We start from the raw sequence: 16,714 nt of genomic DNA, 5'->3' as shown, positions 1-16,714 counted from the left end.
ATAGCAATACAAATATCCTTAACGTATAGATGTCGTTCGCAGAGATCGTGGACGTATACGATAAAAAAATAAGGAGATAAACGAGGATTGCACGATAGAGAAGGGAGTTAACTAACGCTGAGTGAGCGGTATTACGTACTAGTGGGGCAGTGAGGATGGCTCACGGTGGAAAGAAAAGGAAAGAATATGAAAGAAAGAAAATGTTAAAAGTAGAGGAAGACGGTTAGAATAATGGCGGGCACAAAAGTAGTGTTTCGTGACATTTTTTTCACAATGGCTTGAAATTAAATTACTTGCAAATTGTGCAAGAAATCGCAAAGTATATTCTTGAGCTTACTTTTTCTCAATTTCCAATGACGGCTACCTTTGCGAACTTTACTATCGTCACTGTGCTCGATTCTCTTAGGTCGCCATATTACTGTGCCGTGCCGTGTAGTATCGTACTGTGTCGTGGACGTTATTACTTTCGTACCAAGGCCCTACAAATATGTTAAAGTAATTCGATATATCATTGCATTTAACGAGTATTGAAGATAAGATTAGCGGATATGGTTTGTACAAATTTGTTCGATTAATTTATAGCAAATGAGTGAATCGAAGCGTCGATTCGATTGACATGAGGTGCATTTATGGAAGACGGTCGACTGTTTATTCCGAAATATAAAATAAGAGAGGAAGATCGGTAATTGTTACCCTAAAGTGATCATACGGATACGTGTATCGCTTATGTATAATTATGTATCTGCTGTACGTATACGTATATCGTCTGTTTACGACCATGTGTCCGTTTGAAAATACATTGATATAAAAGGTAATTGTGACAAAACGTTTATCACAAAGGAGATTATGTCTTGGAAAACGAAGATTGTCTGCCGCCGACACATCTTTTATGGCGAGCATCTTCGTAGAAGCACACTGACCGAAGTCTCTTTTTTCGATTCGTCCGCGTATAGTTGGTGTGGATGGACTTTTTAAAAGAGAAGAAAAAAGTCAAAGGGATATCCCTAATTAATTTATCCCTGTATCAGGGAAAACGAGGGAGTAACGGCAAGGGCGCAGCGAACACTCGATGCACGACACTTCCTACTTAAGGTGTGTACTTGATGTACTATGTAGGTATTAGTAGTAACTACATTTCTCTCTCTTTCCCTTTCTCCCTCTCCTCTCTCTCTCACTCACTCTTTCGTGCGCTCGCGCGTGTACGCCACACTCAGGTACACTGTACACCTCTCCTTTTCTGCTTTCCTGCTTTCCTCCAGTTTTATTTTTCAAACATATGCAATCTCATGTGTTGCTTTCAATAATATACGCTATTTCATTTATCCATCATTTTATATTTTATACGGTCGCCTAAAAATCGATGAACTAACGTTATAAGACGGTGTTTTTTTATACTCGATCGATGTAAAGAAGAAAAATTGATTGGCATTCGTGTCATATTCACGGAAATTGTGTTCGTTTCTCAAAAGACGGATAGAAATTCAAACGAAGTTGGGTACTCTTTAAGAAAACACTTTATAGTTGTTTGAAAAACTTATTGAACCAGTACTATGTAAACTTTGTCGAAGAATTAGGATAACTGTGTACTGTATATATATGTTTTCGTTAATAGCGAAATAACGTAACTTCAGAGAAAACAGCCGAATGTATTCTTAGTTTCTTATCGTACGCTTATCATAATAATCACGAGCGTAAATATTAAACAATGTCAAACCGTTTCGTTTATCAGGGCTGTGAATCGGTCGGCATAATTCAAAAAAACGAGCAAACAATTCGTACACTGAGTCGATTCTGTTCGAAAGGATAAAATTAAAAGGAAAAAGAACTTTTACCCTATACTATAATTTTATGTAAATACAAACGCTAGTGAGAAAAATGTATTCTGAACGCGCAAAAAACACATATCCAATATGAATGGAGAAACAGAAAAGGACTGCAGAATCTTTCATATTGGCTATCGTAATGAAAAAATTTCCATCTTTTATACGTAAAACTATGCGATGTTTTCGGTTAATCTCGATGGCCAACGAAACGATGATATCTGCAGCGTTCTAAAATACGATAAGGTTCAGTGGTAGGATAAAGAGAAAATCAAGCCGTTTAAAAACATTGGACGTGTTTGATCGTTCTACATATGTAAAATAGGTTATGCGATTTGTTATTTTAACTCCTGCTGAGATCGAAAAATCTGTTTTTGTTGGAATGGTCGATATCAGAGGAGGAACATCGTTATTTTTGTCTTTAAAGTTTAACGTGTATTACATTTTGTAGTTAACCTCGCTGTGCTATAGAATTACAAGATAATCAAGTTAAGTCGACGTAACGAATTATTCGAACGAGTTTTCCTTTTTCTCGCGCCATGGAGGATAAGTAAATCAAACGGGACAATGAAAGATTTCTTTCTTTTCTTTTCTTTTTTTTTTTTTTAGTATTATTATTCCGACCTGAGTAAATTATATCAAGAAAGTATGTCGCGTTACAGAGAAAGTAGAATGGCTCGCTGCTCAGCCGTACTATGTGCGCGCGCGTATATACGTAGGTATGTACATATACATGTGTACATTAATTCCAATATGTATAGTACACTTTAGGAACGAAAAGCATACGACTGATAAGACAGCTTTTATACGTTGTAAATATGCGGAGGAAATTTGAAAAAGCAGCTTGTTCTATAAATATTACAAGGTAGAATCGAATACGATTGAATTCTCGATTACTTATGGCAAATAGTATTCCCAATGTTATTCACTTTGAAAACTTAAGATACTTTGGTAATACGAATGTACAATGACGCTAAATTATCGGTTGTTTTCAGGAAACGGCACAATGGCTGAGGACCGAAATAATTCCCAACGGTTGGTTAGGCAGGCGCACACGGTACGTAATACCAAACGATCGTGCCAAACTTCGATTCGGTTTATTTTAGTGAGCGAAGCTGGGAAACGCGCACTTTCCAGACATAGCGCGAGGGTGGGAAGGGAAGAAATTGAAAGGATCGAGTCACTGAGCGCTTTTCCAAGCGCTTCTTCGCTATCAACATCTTTTACTTTATGCTTTCACACTCATTAACTTTTGCTGCCACTTAACATGTCTTAATGTTTTTAAATTAGCAACTCGCCCGCCTCTCGTTACTTTCTACCGTGTTTTTCTTTTCGATACGCGTTTCTATTTCTTTTTCCTTTTTCGCTCCACCGATTCTTCCTTTTTCTTTGAATTATGCCTTGCTCTCACATTGTTCGTCGTTGTTACTTTATAATAAAAAAAAAAATGGTTTTATCGCAAGCAACATCAACGCTAACGCCTTGTTCTTATAATTGCATCAGTCGATCGGCAAGACGCGATATTCCTCTTTTGCTGTTCATTTCTCCAGCTTTCTGTATTTTTCTGCACCTTTCTTCTCTTTTCTTTCTTGTTATCCACCGATACCAGAACGCGCGTCTATAAAGGGGGAGAAAGAGCAAGGAGCGGGGGTTAAAAAGGGGATTGTAGTGTTCGATCGTTTCAATATCTTGGAAATAAACTAAAGTAAAATCGTTAAAAATGGCATGTATGCCTATGTGTGCGGGTAGGATTCGTCTCAAGTTCAAGGTTGAAGAAGGAAGAGAAAGAATAGAATTTCTTTTAGATAGAACACGGTTCGTCACCGCCTCCAGTATCGACGCTTCCAACAGGATCAGGTGGTGGTGTCGGAACAATCGCTAGTGCGATAACAACAACGGGAGGCGTTCAACGATACGACTCGCCACCTAGAGGTCCAAGAACGTTATTGTTGCGCCGCGGAGAAAATGGTTTTGGCTTTACCCTCCGTCATTTTATCGTTTACCCACCGGAGTCCTGTTGCGTAAGTATTCGCAACAAAATTGTAACTCGATTCGACACGTTCTCGCCTTTGATAGAAAATGAATTTCCATTAGATGCTACCAGGACACGAACGAACGAGGATAGACGAGCCGATGGATACGATATTCGTGAAACAGGTACGCGGGAATTCGCCAGCAGCCGAAGCAGGATTACGTACAGGGGACAGGGTCGTTTCTGTCGATGGAAGACCAACGCGCGGTGAGCAATACGCGAAAGTAGTTCAACGTATCCAGCAGGCGGGTCCTTGGCTACGACTTCTCGTGGTCTCCAAAGAGGACGATATCTTGCAAAGATATTTCGGTGAAACTGCTCACAATCCTGAAACCAATCAACGACCGCGTCTTCGTTCTCCGGAGAGAAGCGGACACAGGCAACGCAGATCAGTCAGTATGATTCCCAGCTTGTCGCCAAGAACAAGACAGTCTTGGGTTTGTCCCGCACGAAGCTCAATGCCGACACCGCTATGTCAAGATCAAGATTCACCTCGACAGCTGATCGACGACAGTGTAGGAATCATCGATAAACATCAGCAACAATTGCAACGAAACATCGCTAAATCGAACATTTTTGTTGGAACTCTGACGAGAATACATGAAAATATCGCAAGCGCTGGCACTTTACTACCCGGTGAACGGCAATCGATAGATACGAAAAATGGTACTTCTTCTCTGCCTTCGTCTCCTGGTCCTGAAAAAAAGGTAAATGATAAATTTCCGATACTACCGCAAGGACTTCAAATCGTATCGAAGCGAGCAAAACAGTTCGAGTCAGGGCGATTATTAAGCGACGACGATGAACCGACTGGTGATCGAATCAGCCTCTACAAAAGCGAGCTGTCGAGATTATCGACCAAGCATAGCGTGCCGAACGTTGCCGTTAGAAGAAGGGAATTTGAATCGAAAGCCGAGGCTCAAGAACCGAGAAGAATACCACCTGTGCCAACCAGGGAAACCAAATCCTTGGATAGTGGTAAGTTTTCGCATTTGTTTCTTCTTTCTTTCTGTTTTGCTAATCGATAGATACGTTTATCCTGGGATTACGAATAAAATGACGTAATTCTTTGATTATTGTACATTCTTAATATACTACTGTGAATATCTAGGTAGCGGATTAAAAGGCAACAGAATAATACCTGTAGGCAGCAAACACATCCACTGTGAACCGCCGGGCAACTATAGCACGTTAGAAGGTAGAAGAGAGAGTCGATTTAGTTAAATGTTGTGTTTGTGCCGGTGTATTTCTCTTCTCTCACTTATTTACTAATTTACTGATTCACCCATCTCTTTAATCCTGTCCGCCCTTTTATCAGTCTTACTTCCATACGTACACACATCCTTCCTTCCTCTCTCTCTCTTTCTCTCTCTATCTTTCTCTATTGTTTTTGTACCGTTCCAGTGTCCGTCGCACAGCTTTTAATGTTGTGCTACTACATTGCTCTGGCCAAGCACGAGGTTTACTTGTTTCGTAGGCATACACGTTTTTGTACGTTCGACGTCATGATATTAAAAACTTACTAATAACTTGAGACATTGGTTCGATTACAAAAGTACTCTAGTGGTTTGTTATTTTCGCATGATTTATATAGAGACACCCAATTCGAGAATCACAGACGGGGAAACAGTACGGCCGAGGATTCGTAGCAACAGCGCTGAATCATGGGAATCTACGAGTACAAGCAATTTGTTAAATACCGTTAGACTTCACTGGTTTCAACGACAAGACGATACCGAACGAAAGCGAGATACGAACGGAAATGACAATAGCGTTTACGTCGATGCAACTAATATATGTGATGGAAAGGAGAAAATTGTCGAGAAAGGATCTAGAAGACAACAACAGGATGGTTACGCGCAAATCATCAAAGCTGAATCTGGTTAGTTTTTTTCGTGTTATTTTATTTTATTTTCCTTTCGTAAATTCGACGAAGTTACATCATCTTAATTTGAAATAATCGATTAAAAGAGGTATAATTAATTGATGATTTTGACTGATTCAAAGGTGTATTGCCATCGGATAATGATATGCACAATAACGAAGTTGTATTCAGGCGGCAAAAGAATACGCAGATTGGTATGTATTTATGTCTATATTTATATTTGTATAAGTATCACGTATCGATAAGTTTAACGAAACAATCTGCTCAACAAAGAAATTTGTCTTCGTTTGTTTTCTTTAGCAGACGAAGATCGTGCCACAAGAAGGGTATCCTACTTGAAAGCAACGTGGGGCGAACGAATTCATGTGGACAGTGATTTGGAACTAAGTGACTCCGAGCCTATTACCCATTCTTCTAGAAGGTAAGTTGAGTAGATCGCTGCCACCATACATAGAAGCTTTCTTCTTTAGGTCTATCCACCTATGTTTCTTTCTCCTTCTCTCTGTCGTGTACGGGGTATAGCGTCTTTCTATGATGTTTGGGGTGTGGATCACTTGCCTGTCGTAGTATATCGTAGTTGATCATTCGCGAGTGTACATCAAGTTCTGCCTCCGTCCATATTTTCAGCATTCATAAGAGATGGCGGCTACCGCTACTTCCAAACGATATAGCATCGCTGCGTCGCATCTTCGAGGAAGTGACTCAATCGACGAGTTTAAACAAAAATATTAATCGGTGAGGATAGTACTATGCAGAACTGGAAAGAAGACTATCGGGATGGTACAAGGGCAAGAGGGATAGTCTGCTAATTTCTCTCATCAGACGATACAAATTTTAGAGTAATACGTTGCATGTGTATGAGATTAAGGTGGACCTAACGTATTACGATCAATCGGGTGCCCGCATTCTTTCCGCTCGTTCTCTTTTCAATTCTGCACTGTACATGTTGAGAAAATTACAAAGATGGTGTATTCTGTTTTCGCAACCGTCTTGTCTTTTACCGCGTTTTCGTTATAAACGTGTCCTAAATATATGGTATATTTCCTCGTTACTGGTTGCGATTGAGCGCAACATATTAATACACTTATAGCTCGATTTAACTGCTTCGTTTCTAACAACAGTAATCACTAATCACTAACCATTCGTGTTTGTAGAAACGCGTATTAATTCCATCCTATACCTTCGCTGTATTTGTGTTTGTAGCTGGTACATATTGTTGGTTGGAAATAGAATTCTATGATCGATAGTGTTGGTAACGAAAGATGAAGGAAAAGAGAATCGCGTCGCCGAATTGTCCAAATGCATTCGCTCTTTTTGCTCTTTTCATTGTTATCGTCCCTTTCGCTCTTTCCGCTCTTTTCGCTAGTCTTATCGTGTAATATGGAAAAAGAATTGATCATGAGATTCCTTGATCAATTAGATAAATGTATGACAGTAGTTATCGTATTAAAGAAAGTACGTTGGACTTTTTCAGCGGCAATTCTATTTGTACTGGCCGAGAAGCAGCGACTGGCATTATAAAAGACATCGGACAAGTGGAACGAGAGGGACCTTTACATGTCAAATTTACCGTACTTGATGGCAAGGTAATGATATACATATTATGTATATACAGATTCACTGATTGTGATATATGTAACCAGGTGCATTTAATCGTGTCATTTCTTACGTTTTATTAAATTTCAGCGATCTTCCGATCGATCATGGAAACAGCTATGGGGTGTTCTTCGCGGACCGATTCTCTTCTTTTATAAGGATCGTCAAAATCAGGTATTCAAAAAGCAATATGTATTTTCAAGTTGATCAAATTTAAGATTACAATATATAAAATTTGTATATTATTATTATTTACTATATACAGTCCTTGCCTATTCGCGTGGGTTTACACTTTTGGCTTTACTTTTCTCTCTGATGTAAATTTTTATATAAATGTAATATATGTATATATTTGTTTTCCATTTTTTTAGAGTCCTTCGTTATCCTGCGACGGCGAAAATGTAGCTCAAAGCGTAGATGTGAGATGTTCTCTTGTAGATATCGCGGAGGATTATACGAAACGTAAACACGTATTACGGTTAGCAAATCCGAACGCAGAAGTTTTGCTACAGACCGAAGACGCAGCGTCTATGGCGCTTTGGCTACGAGCTCTACATGAACATGCTGCTGCTGAAAAACCGTCCGTAAGTTAAGATGTTACAACCTGTAATCTTCATTTATTAAACTGTAACCTGTGTAACAAGTCACTCAAGCGTTAGTTTTGTTTTGTTTTGTATTTCAGGAAATTGCTCATAATAGTACTTTGAAGCAACAAGCTGTCCCGCAAACTCCAGGTCCCACCAGCAGTTCTTCAACGTGTCAAACAACCACGAATGCTAGTCCAATGACAATGTCGACTGGTAGTGGTAGTGGTGGTCAGCGATTAAGCCCCCTTCCAGGACATAAAGGCATCAAGAAATTGACTTCGTTTAGGAACAGATCTCCGACTGGACAATCACCGATAAACAAGACTCGAAAACCGAGTCAAACGATCGATAGTTTGGTTTCTCCCAAGACCAAGACATGGAAGGGTAGAGTCGCAAAACAATTGCGGAGAATGCATGGACAAACGGGATCTCCTTCTTCACCAACAACGCAATTACCACCAGAGGGTGCTACGTTCAAAGTACCGCTTGAACTTTGTCCACCGGTGATTGCTTTCATCTCTCTTTATTATTTTATTACCCGTATTTTCTTCGGTTAACGAAAAACTTTCTTACTAAACTCATATTCTAATTGACTAAACTAAATTTTTTCGTTCTCGAATAGTCATCTTTTTCGGAATATGTGCCATTGATCGTTGAAATGTGCACGAGTATCGTCGAAGCGAGGGGTCTCGAAGTAGTCGGTATTTATAGAGTACCCGGTAACACTGCCGCTATTTCACATTTAACTGACAGCGTGAACAAAGGATTCGAAAATATCAATCTCCAGGTAAAAATATTACATCGTCATGCAGAACGATTATTCTATTATTACATTACTGATTCGATTTATCTTGCTGTTCCTAGGATCCTAGATGGAGCGATGTAAACGTAATATCTTCTCTTTTGAAGTCGTTCTTTCGACAGCTCCCAGATTCACTACTCACCGCAGAATTATACCCTATGTTTATCGATGCCGATAAAGTTGAGGATCCTCAAAGAAGAATGACAACGATAAGGAAGTTGCTCAGGGATCTTCCGGAACATCACTTTGAAACTCTCAAGTATTTGATGTTTCATTTAAAAAGAATAGTGGAACATAGCGAGGTTAATAAGATGGAGGCAAAGAATTTGGCCATTGTGTTTGGTCCTACATTAGTTAGAGCCAGTGGTTCCAGAGACAATATGGTTACTATGGTTACTGATATGTCGCATCAGTGTCGAATTGTTGAAAGCTTATTAAACAACGTATGTACCTAATCTATGATGTTTTCAGTTCTGTTCATATAAACAAGGATGAAACGATGAAAGAGAAGCACTTTTTGACTGGAATATTGATGATTAAACACCTGGTTGTAGGTCGATTGGTTCTTTTCGGACGATGATTTGGACGATTTAAGTCGACTGAGCGTGAATCTCAGTCTTCCAGCTGACACTAGCGAGATCGAGACTACAACGTCGAGTAATAATCATAATCTCTTGTTGAACAACATTCAGAAAGTCGAAGGTACGATTTATAAATGGTCTACTTTTGATTGTTATTCTTCGATATATTTGATTCTGCGTTGCAACGATACATTTTTCATATTTCTATACTTTAATTTCGTTTTAAATTTTGTATGAACGAAATAGGACGCGAAATGGCATCTGCTAAGGACATTGTATCATCTATTATATCCGCTGCTAATCGAAAAATACAAAGAAGAAGAAAGTGTCAAGACGAGACGGATAACGAAACTCACGAAGTCGATAAGGTTTGGTTTTATGTGAGAGATATAAATGTTTGACTGTACGCGTACTTATATTTGATTTAATTAATTTCCACAACGAAATGGTGACGATTTGCTACGATATACATTAACGTACACTTATGTAGACTAACGCATATTAACGGATTCTAACTGTTGCAATATCGCGTTTGTTTCATATTTAGCTGAGGATGAAACAAGAAGCAGAAAACCTTCAAAATCGGCGAAGTATGGCATTGAACGAGAGGCAATGTTCGGTCAGTGAGATCGTTTTAATGCACGAAAGTCAAAATCAGTCGAATCGTTCCATCGATCGATGCGACCGGTCACCGACGCTTGATCAGACTGCGATTACTAGCGCAAGTATCGGTAGTTCCGATGTCATAGCTGATTGCACAATTAACAACCGTGATTGCACGTTAAACAGTCACGATGATGTTTCTTCGGAGAAATCGAACAGATATTTAAATCGTATGGTAGAGTCGGTTCCATCAATTCAACCGACTCATCGCTCGGCCGTCTCGTCGGCTTCAGAGTCTTCCCGACTCTCTAGCGAGACTGGCCTGAGCTGTTTCGATGCAAGTTCGACGCTTTCCAGCGCTTCGAACGACACCAAACAAAGCAATGACGAGGTTACGATAAGAACGTATGCTGGATTGAGCGCGTCTACTCAAGAACGTATACGACGATTTGAACAGGAAACAAAAGCAATGTTACAGAGGGATCGGAATCGACAAAGACGCGAAGCTGAAAAGAGAGAAGAAGAGAGACGGAGAATCGAGATGGAATGGCAATTGGCTAAACGTGAAATGGAAAACGATGATCTGCTCGACAGTATAGTAGACACAACTGTGACAACACCTACTACTTATCTTTCATCCACAACAAGACTTTCTAGTTTTAACGACAGGCTTGCCGATAAATCTTTCCTCGATATCGGTTCCCGATCGACTGCTCGAATGCCGTCTTTATCGATAGCTGTGCAGCAACAACCCACGCCCGTTAGACGAGTGTCGCAACTCGCAGACGAACCTGCTACGATTCTGCCCTCGGAGAACGTCTCGAACACTATTATAAAGAAATTGAAAACCGATTCAGAGGTAAGATTGCATCGATTTTGAATCTGACCGCAGTTCGATTACAATTAAAAGAACAAATATTTGCGAATATAACAAGACACCTGTTATTTTACCATTATTACCGGTTTCTTGAAATTTATAGCAGTCACTGGAAAAATCTACAACGCTACCGCCAATTCGTTATGGCAGTTTGGATTCGCTGCACGAAACACACAACATTTCTCAGTCGTCGCTTTCACCGACCAATCAACAACGGAAACCTCTTTCCAGTGATGTCTCGGACGATGGTTAGTATCGATATATCAACTATTTTCCTGTGATATTCGTATTGTGTCCATATCCTTGTTTTAGTTTTCTAAACTGGAACCTAAACTGAAAGCTATAATGTGAAGCTTGTCTTTGAATCTCCTGGGTGTATATTTTGTTGTTGGTTGATCCTCCTTAATTATTCTTAATTATCGAAATACGAACTAGTCGAAAGAAACGAATGCGCGATACGCGCGCGATATCAATGTTGTCAAGTGTTCCGGCACTGACGATTATCACGAAACGTTAACTCTCATCCTATCTATGTATTTATTCTCTTTATATTTTTCTCTATCTAACGTTGCTTCTCCGACGCTCTTGGTGAGTGTAGCTGGATCTTGTTTTCTACAATGGACTCAGAAGATTCTGACCATTAACAAAAAGCTTTCTAGGTACTCTTTATTTGTTCTTTCTACTCTTTAAGAGATCTTTACGAGTAACCGTCCGATATTGCACGATAGATGCATACGGTTATTTTCTTTAACTTTATATCTTTCTACAGACATTTCGAGGTTGTTCTTTCTCTTCTTTCCCTCTTCTTTTTTTCCATTACTAGCTCTTGTTCGATATTATAATATTTTCGCGAAAAGCCGACGATACAACCGAGCAACGATGGCACATTGCATTTTACGTAGATCGAAAGCACTTTGCTACGAAATTGTTTTTTTATTTTTTTCGTTTCGTGCATGCTAATACGTATAACTAGCTCTATCTTTATGAATATCGAATGTCAAGTTGATTAAGCTTGATCGATTAATCGGTTGTGCGCTATTGAGATAAGTTTCAACGTGCACACTGTGATTATCAATCTTATATTTTGTTTCTCTCGAATCAGGTTCGATCATTTTAAAACACGCGATCGGCTATTTACGTTCAAAGCTTTTTCCTCGCATCTGCATGTAACGTACTAAAGACGACAATGTCGAAAGAACAAAAAAAAAAAAAAAAAAGAAAGAAGAAGAAGAAACAGGACTATTCGTCGGGTACCGCAGCTTGATCGCTTGCTCGCTGAATTGTTCGCTTTTGATCTTGGCGTTGAAACTGCCTCCTGCTCGTTCTTCGAACGAGTCTCACCTAAACTCTCGGTGTATTACCTACTATAGTATCTGTAATTAGATGTGACCGTGCAATATCTTAAATGTATAAAGTATCTTTATAGTTTTCTATATTTCCCTTTCTATTTTTTCGTCTTTCTGGAACACGATAAAATCCTATTTACAATGTATGCGTGTATGTGTGTTCGTTTGTTTGCGCGTGTGTGCGTGCGTGCATGCGTGCGTGTTTGCGCCAGTTCAATTAGGAATATTAAATACGAAAGAAGAGACGTGTAAAGCCGAGTGAAAAATCGCCGATACGAATACGCGATAGTCCGATACGAACTGAAAGAGTAGAGAACAAAAGAGCGAAACAAGAAGGTGGCGTGAAATGAAAGAAAAGTAAAGAGGAAATAGCTTCTACGGAGGAAGGTATATTAGAGGTAGATCGATCTGTAATCGATTGGAAGATGAAGGAAAGAAGCCGAGAGGGTGTAAAAGTGTGGAAGAGGGGCAGGGGCAGACTCCTCGCTTTCGTGTTCGTTCGATGGTTTGCTCGTTTGTCACTGCCAGAAGCTGTTAGTACATGTTCTCGATGGGGTGTCGATTATGACGATGCGAATGCGTTGAACACTCTTAGGCAAACGGCAAATCCCGGTTTCTGGTGGTACATATCGTCTCACCTACATGGTACCGCAAGCCCCTCTGGTTCCGCCACGAAGACACCGGGCCCATCGTCAATGCCAATGTCCATGCCGATGTCAATACCAATGTCAATGCCAATATCAATGCCGATGTCAATGCCAATGCCAATGCCAATGCCAATGTCGATGCCGATGCCAGGGCGAATGCGAGTGCCAGGGCCAGTGTCAGTGTCAGACGCAGCCGACATCGATGTTGTGCAACGATCATCGACACCCATCGCATCCTCCTCGGGAGTATCACCGGCCTCGGAGCCCTCCGAATTCTCGGAGCCTATCGAGCCCGTCGAGCAGTCACCACCGCGAGGGGTGTCTTCGGGCTCAGGGGCCGGATTGTCTTCCAAGACTATAAACAGGTTCCTTCGAGGTAAATTACTTCGTCTGCCAATAGGAATACCAAGTCGTAAACTGCTCGACTATGGTTGTGACTCGCTCACACGAATGGCTTTACACTCTTTATTTCTGCTAAACGCACGTTAACAAAACATCTGTCTCCTACTCCGAGTCTTATTTATCTTTATCGCTTTATCTCTGTCTCTTTCGCTCATGACATCTCCGTCATTCGAACGCTCCGTTGGTTATCGCGATGGCTGGCTGTTTGTCTATCCGTCTGGCTGTCTATTATCCTTCTTTGCTTTCGATAAAGATACTTCTTATCAGTCACGATCTCTGTACGTACTACGATTATTGCTCCCTTTCTCTTTTTTTTTTCTTTTTTTGTTTTTCCTAATATTTCCAAATTCTAGATTGTCGCTACTCGAAGAAGAAACAAATTGCATTTTCTGTCATTCGATGCTTTCTCATCGCTGCACGATATTCTTTTCATTTGTTTCTTTGATTTCTATACACATCGAAGATGGCAAGATGGTAATATTCAACGTTATTTGTGTTTTTCTTTCCTTCTCCTTTGTTTTACATCCTTTCTTCGTTCGTTCTTCTCTTCCCCTTGTCTGTCTCCTTTCCCTTCATTTCCTCTCGTTCTTTCCCTATGTTTCTCTACGTGTCGTACTTTTGTTGCGTCTGCTCTTCGCTTCAATTAAGATTTGCTAATCGATCGAGGTATCATCGTGGTTTAATTGTATTCGATGCGACGTGCCGAGGGGTAGCAGAAATCGAAGAAAGTATGAAGATGAGAGTAGCGAAGGGTTAAACGGATATGCGACAGTTTTCGATACCGACCAATCGTTATCAGTTGCTGGCAGTAATACCGCGTAGCAAGAACGACGATAGAAACGCAGTTTACGCAAATTGTGACTTGTAGTTGCTGTTTCATCCATATAACAATACCTTCCTAACGAACGACTCAAGCTCGTTATCACGCTCGTTGTTTGCTGTTACGCGAACGACCATAATTTTATTTTGCGGTCGAGGACAATCACGACCATCGTTCGATGCTTTGTGTGTGTTTCTCGTTGAACCGTTCGCTTCCGATTTAATATACAGGTATCGTCACGATCGGTAAGATGGACGTGTTTCTATTAAAGCGAATCGATTGAATTGCAGGTAGCGATTTGCTGACCAGCTTGACGACCACGTTCGATCGTAAATGGAAGTCCCTGGTAAACTCGTCGAATCAAACAATTCGTGGATCCGCTACGGAGAATCTGTCTCTCAGCGACGAGGACGCTGCGATAACGCGAGACTCGCAAAACTTGCGAAATCAACGAGGGGCAGGAGCAGGGTTACGAGAAGAGAAAGAAGAACAGAAAACAGCTTGTCCTCAATCATGCTCGATTGAAACCTATCGGGATCCGAGCCTCCATAAAACATCTATCGAAAAGCATCAATACGTTCGTCAAAAAAATGCAAGTATACACTCCAAGTCAAAGCGAATTAATGAAATTGAATAAAATTTAGCGTAATCGTATAGCATCCATAGCACATATGCGCAGGTACATTCACTTACTCATACCATTGGTTGTTTTACTCATGCGCAGGATGCTCCGGAAAAGGATACGGATTCATCGGTAACAGAGAATAGCAGCGTCGATCGACCGGATAATACCGATATGCCGGATAACGATCGAAGCGCTAACGTACGAAAAAGGGTCGAACCGAAACAAGAGCAATTACGATCGAGCAAGGAAACAACGACCACGGCGACGGCGACAGTTTACGAAGCAAGTTTAGCTGCTAACGAACCGCAAGAATGCTGTAGGCACGAGAAGGAAACATCGGTGTTAGCGCAAAACGGTGGTAAAGAGATTGACGATGTGAAAGAATTTCGACACGATGTCGATTCAGCGAATTATTCGAACAAGCTCGAAAAATTTGAAAGTCTGACAAATTCCGAAGTCAGATCGCGGCTGAAAAGATCCGAATCTTTAAATAAGAGATCTGAAAATACCTCGTCCAAGTTGAAGAGGTCCGAAAGTTTGAACAAACATTCTGTCGAGAGGCTCTCGTCCCCGACCAACGGCAAGTTGAAACGCTCTGAAAGTTTGAACAAGCATTCGGAGAGATCCGATTCTCCGAACAGTAAATTAAAACGATCGGAGTCGCTGACAAAAACTGAAAAAACCGAGTGTAATATTAGCAAGAGACGGCAATCCGTTAGAAAAGATAGTGCGACGAAATTAAAACGAAAAAATGGTATGCCCGAACGATCGATCAAGCGCAGGCACACTGTAGGCGGTACTAAGGATTTCGACAAAGTACATTGGTTGGATAATAAACTGCAAGTCGAGGCTGAGAGAGTGGTCAGAAACGAATATAGACCGAAGAAAAGTCAGTTGAGAACGAGTTCTCCGGATTTAAGTACCGGTCGTATCGGTCTTACCGATACTAGTTTTCTCATCGAGGTCAGTTTTCGTGGCCCGAGTAACGTCGTTTTTAACGTGACTAACGCTCGTCCGCAGTCTTTACCGGATACTACTTTGACTTCTAAAGTGTTTAAAGTACCTCTGGAGAGTCACGTGTAACGAACACGACGTACAGCCTGTAAGGTAAGGGGCAACGAAGAAGAAACAGGTGTCAAAGCGTATGAAGCGAAAAGAAATTACCGTGAACGTCGATATTTCGCTTATCGCGAGCACCGAAACGCGACGTTTCTTTTTTTACATCGCAGCGTGTCAATTATTTACGTACCGTACTTGTAACCCGAGCGCGATTGTGTGCAATTTTTTGTACATATAACGTATATGTATATAGATTATATAGTGTGTAATTAAAAATTATAATTCTGAATGTTCTATAAGTGGTGCGCGTATGTGGCACCATTTGGTGCGTATGTATATCGCCCACTCTTAATAGCGTTACATAATATCGGAACAAGCGTTGTAACCTATAGATTTTCTACTTCTTACAATTAGAGTAACCGAATACGATACGATTATACACATCGGCTGTGTGATGTCGGTCAATTTCATCGACATTTATCATCTGTCTATACTATTTTAGACGTATGTATTTCCAGAATGGCAACGATTCGCTAATATACGTTGCTCATCTTCCCAGAACGAGTACTACTCGTTTCATCGATTATATAACCGTATACAGACTGGATTTGTTTGTACGTTTAACACGAACGCGAACGAACGGTGGTATTTCTTTTATTTGATCAAACGTGGTTTTATTATTGAACGTAATCGATCGATAAGACCGCGAGATCATGTAAGGCAGCTTACGAGCCTGACAATCTTAGATTTATAAGATTTTCTTAGACTTGTAAATACTTATAGACACGAATGTACGTAACGAAACTGTAGACCGGCGATAAAGCGATATTTATTTTAAATCCGTAACAATCGTGATACTATTATTTATTGAATATGCGAGATACCTGGAATTGAAACAAGTATGTATTATCTACGAGTACATGGTATCGAATTTGTAAATAAATCTTATATATTGCTAAATTAAAAACCAATTCAACTTGTTAATTAATAGGTATTCTCAATCTTCTCCCGCACAAACTTAAACGATGTATG

At 40.3% G+C, this 16,714-nt stretch overlaps 1 protein-coding gene across 13 annotated transcripts; it reads left to right on the top strand.

The window, feature by feature from the left end:
• Window positions 1–20: 20 nt before the first annotated feature.
• On the top strand, window positions 21–16,666 carry LOC100645999 (rho GTPase-activating protein 21). 13 transcript variants are annotated; one of them, XM_048410083.1, is made up of 25 exons: window positions 33–495; window positions 583–1,092; window positions 2,816–2,877; window positions 3,626–3,841; window positions 3,915–4,830; window positions 4,964–5,050; window positions 5,257–5,343; window positions 5,417–5,734; window positions 5,860–5,931; window positions 6,038–6,158; window positions 6,365–6,472; window positions 7,212–7,323; window positions 7,424–7,507; window positions 7,705–7,917; window positions 8,016–8,423; window positions 8,543–8,707; window positions 8,785–9,165; window positions 9,277–9,424; window positions 9,550–9,671; window positions 9,851–10,765; window positions 10,887–11,031; window positions 11,382–11,442; window positions 12,725–13,152; window positions 14,289–14,590; window positions 14,723–16,666. In XM_048410083.1, the coding sequence occupies exons 3-25, from the start codon at window positions 2,827–2,829 to the stop codon at window positions 15,704–15,706; spliced, it is 6,444 nt and encodes a 2,147-aa protein (XP_048266040.1). In that variant the 5' UTR covers window positions 33–495; window positions 583–1,092; window positions 2,816–2,826; the 3' UTR covers window positions 15,707–16,666. The 13 variants fall into 13 exon arrangements, with proteins under 13 accessions (XP_020721231.1, XP_048266041.1, XP_048266040.1 ...); XM_048410082.1 differs by having other exon boundaries at window positions 33–747; window positions 841–1,092; XM_048410084.1 differs by having other exon boundaries at window positions 30–1,092; window positions 6,041–6,158.
• Window positions 16,667–16,714: the final 48 nt, after the last annotated feature.

This window comes from Bombus terrestris, chromosome 11 (genome assembly GCF_910591885.1).
Source record: "Bombus terrestris chromosome 11, iyBomTerr1.2, whole genome shotgun sequence".
NCBI classification, from domain to species: Eukaryota; Metazoa; Arthropoda; class Insecta; order Hymenoptera; family Apidae; genus Bombus; species Bombus terrestris.
Note: the sequence above shows the minus strand (reverse complement) of the source record. Positions and strands in the feature narration are given on the sequence as shown.

Excerpts from the sequence above, each read along its gene's own strand:
- LOC100645999 (XM_048410083.1), top strand. The coding sequence starts at position 2,827 with ATGGCTGAGGACCGAAATAATTCCCAACGGTTGGTTAGGCAGGCGCAC. Across the intron at positions 3,842-3,914 it reads ACCCACCGGAGTCCTGTTGC|ATGCTACCAGGACACGAACG; the intron begins GTAAGTATTCGC and ends AATTTCCATTAG. Across the intron at positions 7,918-8,015 it reads CTGCTGCTGAAAAACCGTCC|GAAATTGCTCATAATAGTAC; the intron begins GTAAGTTAAGAT and ends TTTGTATTTCAG.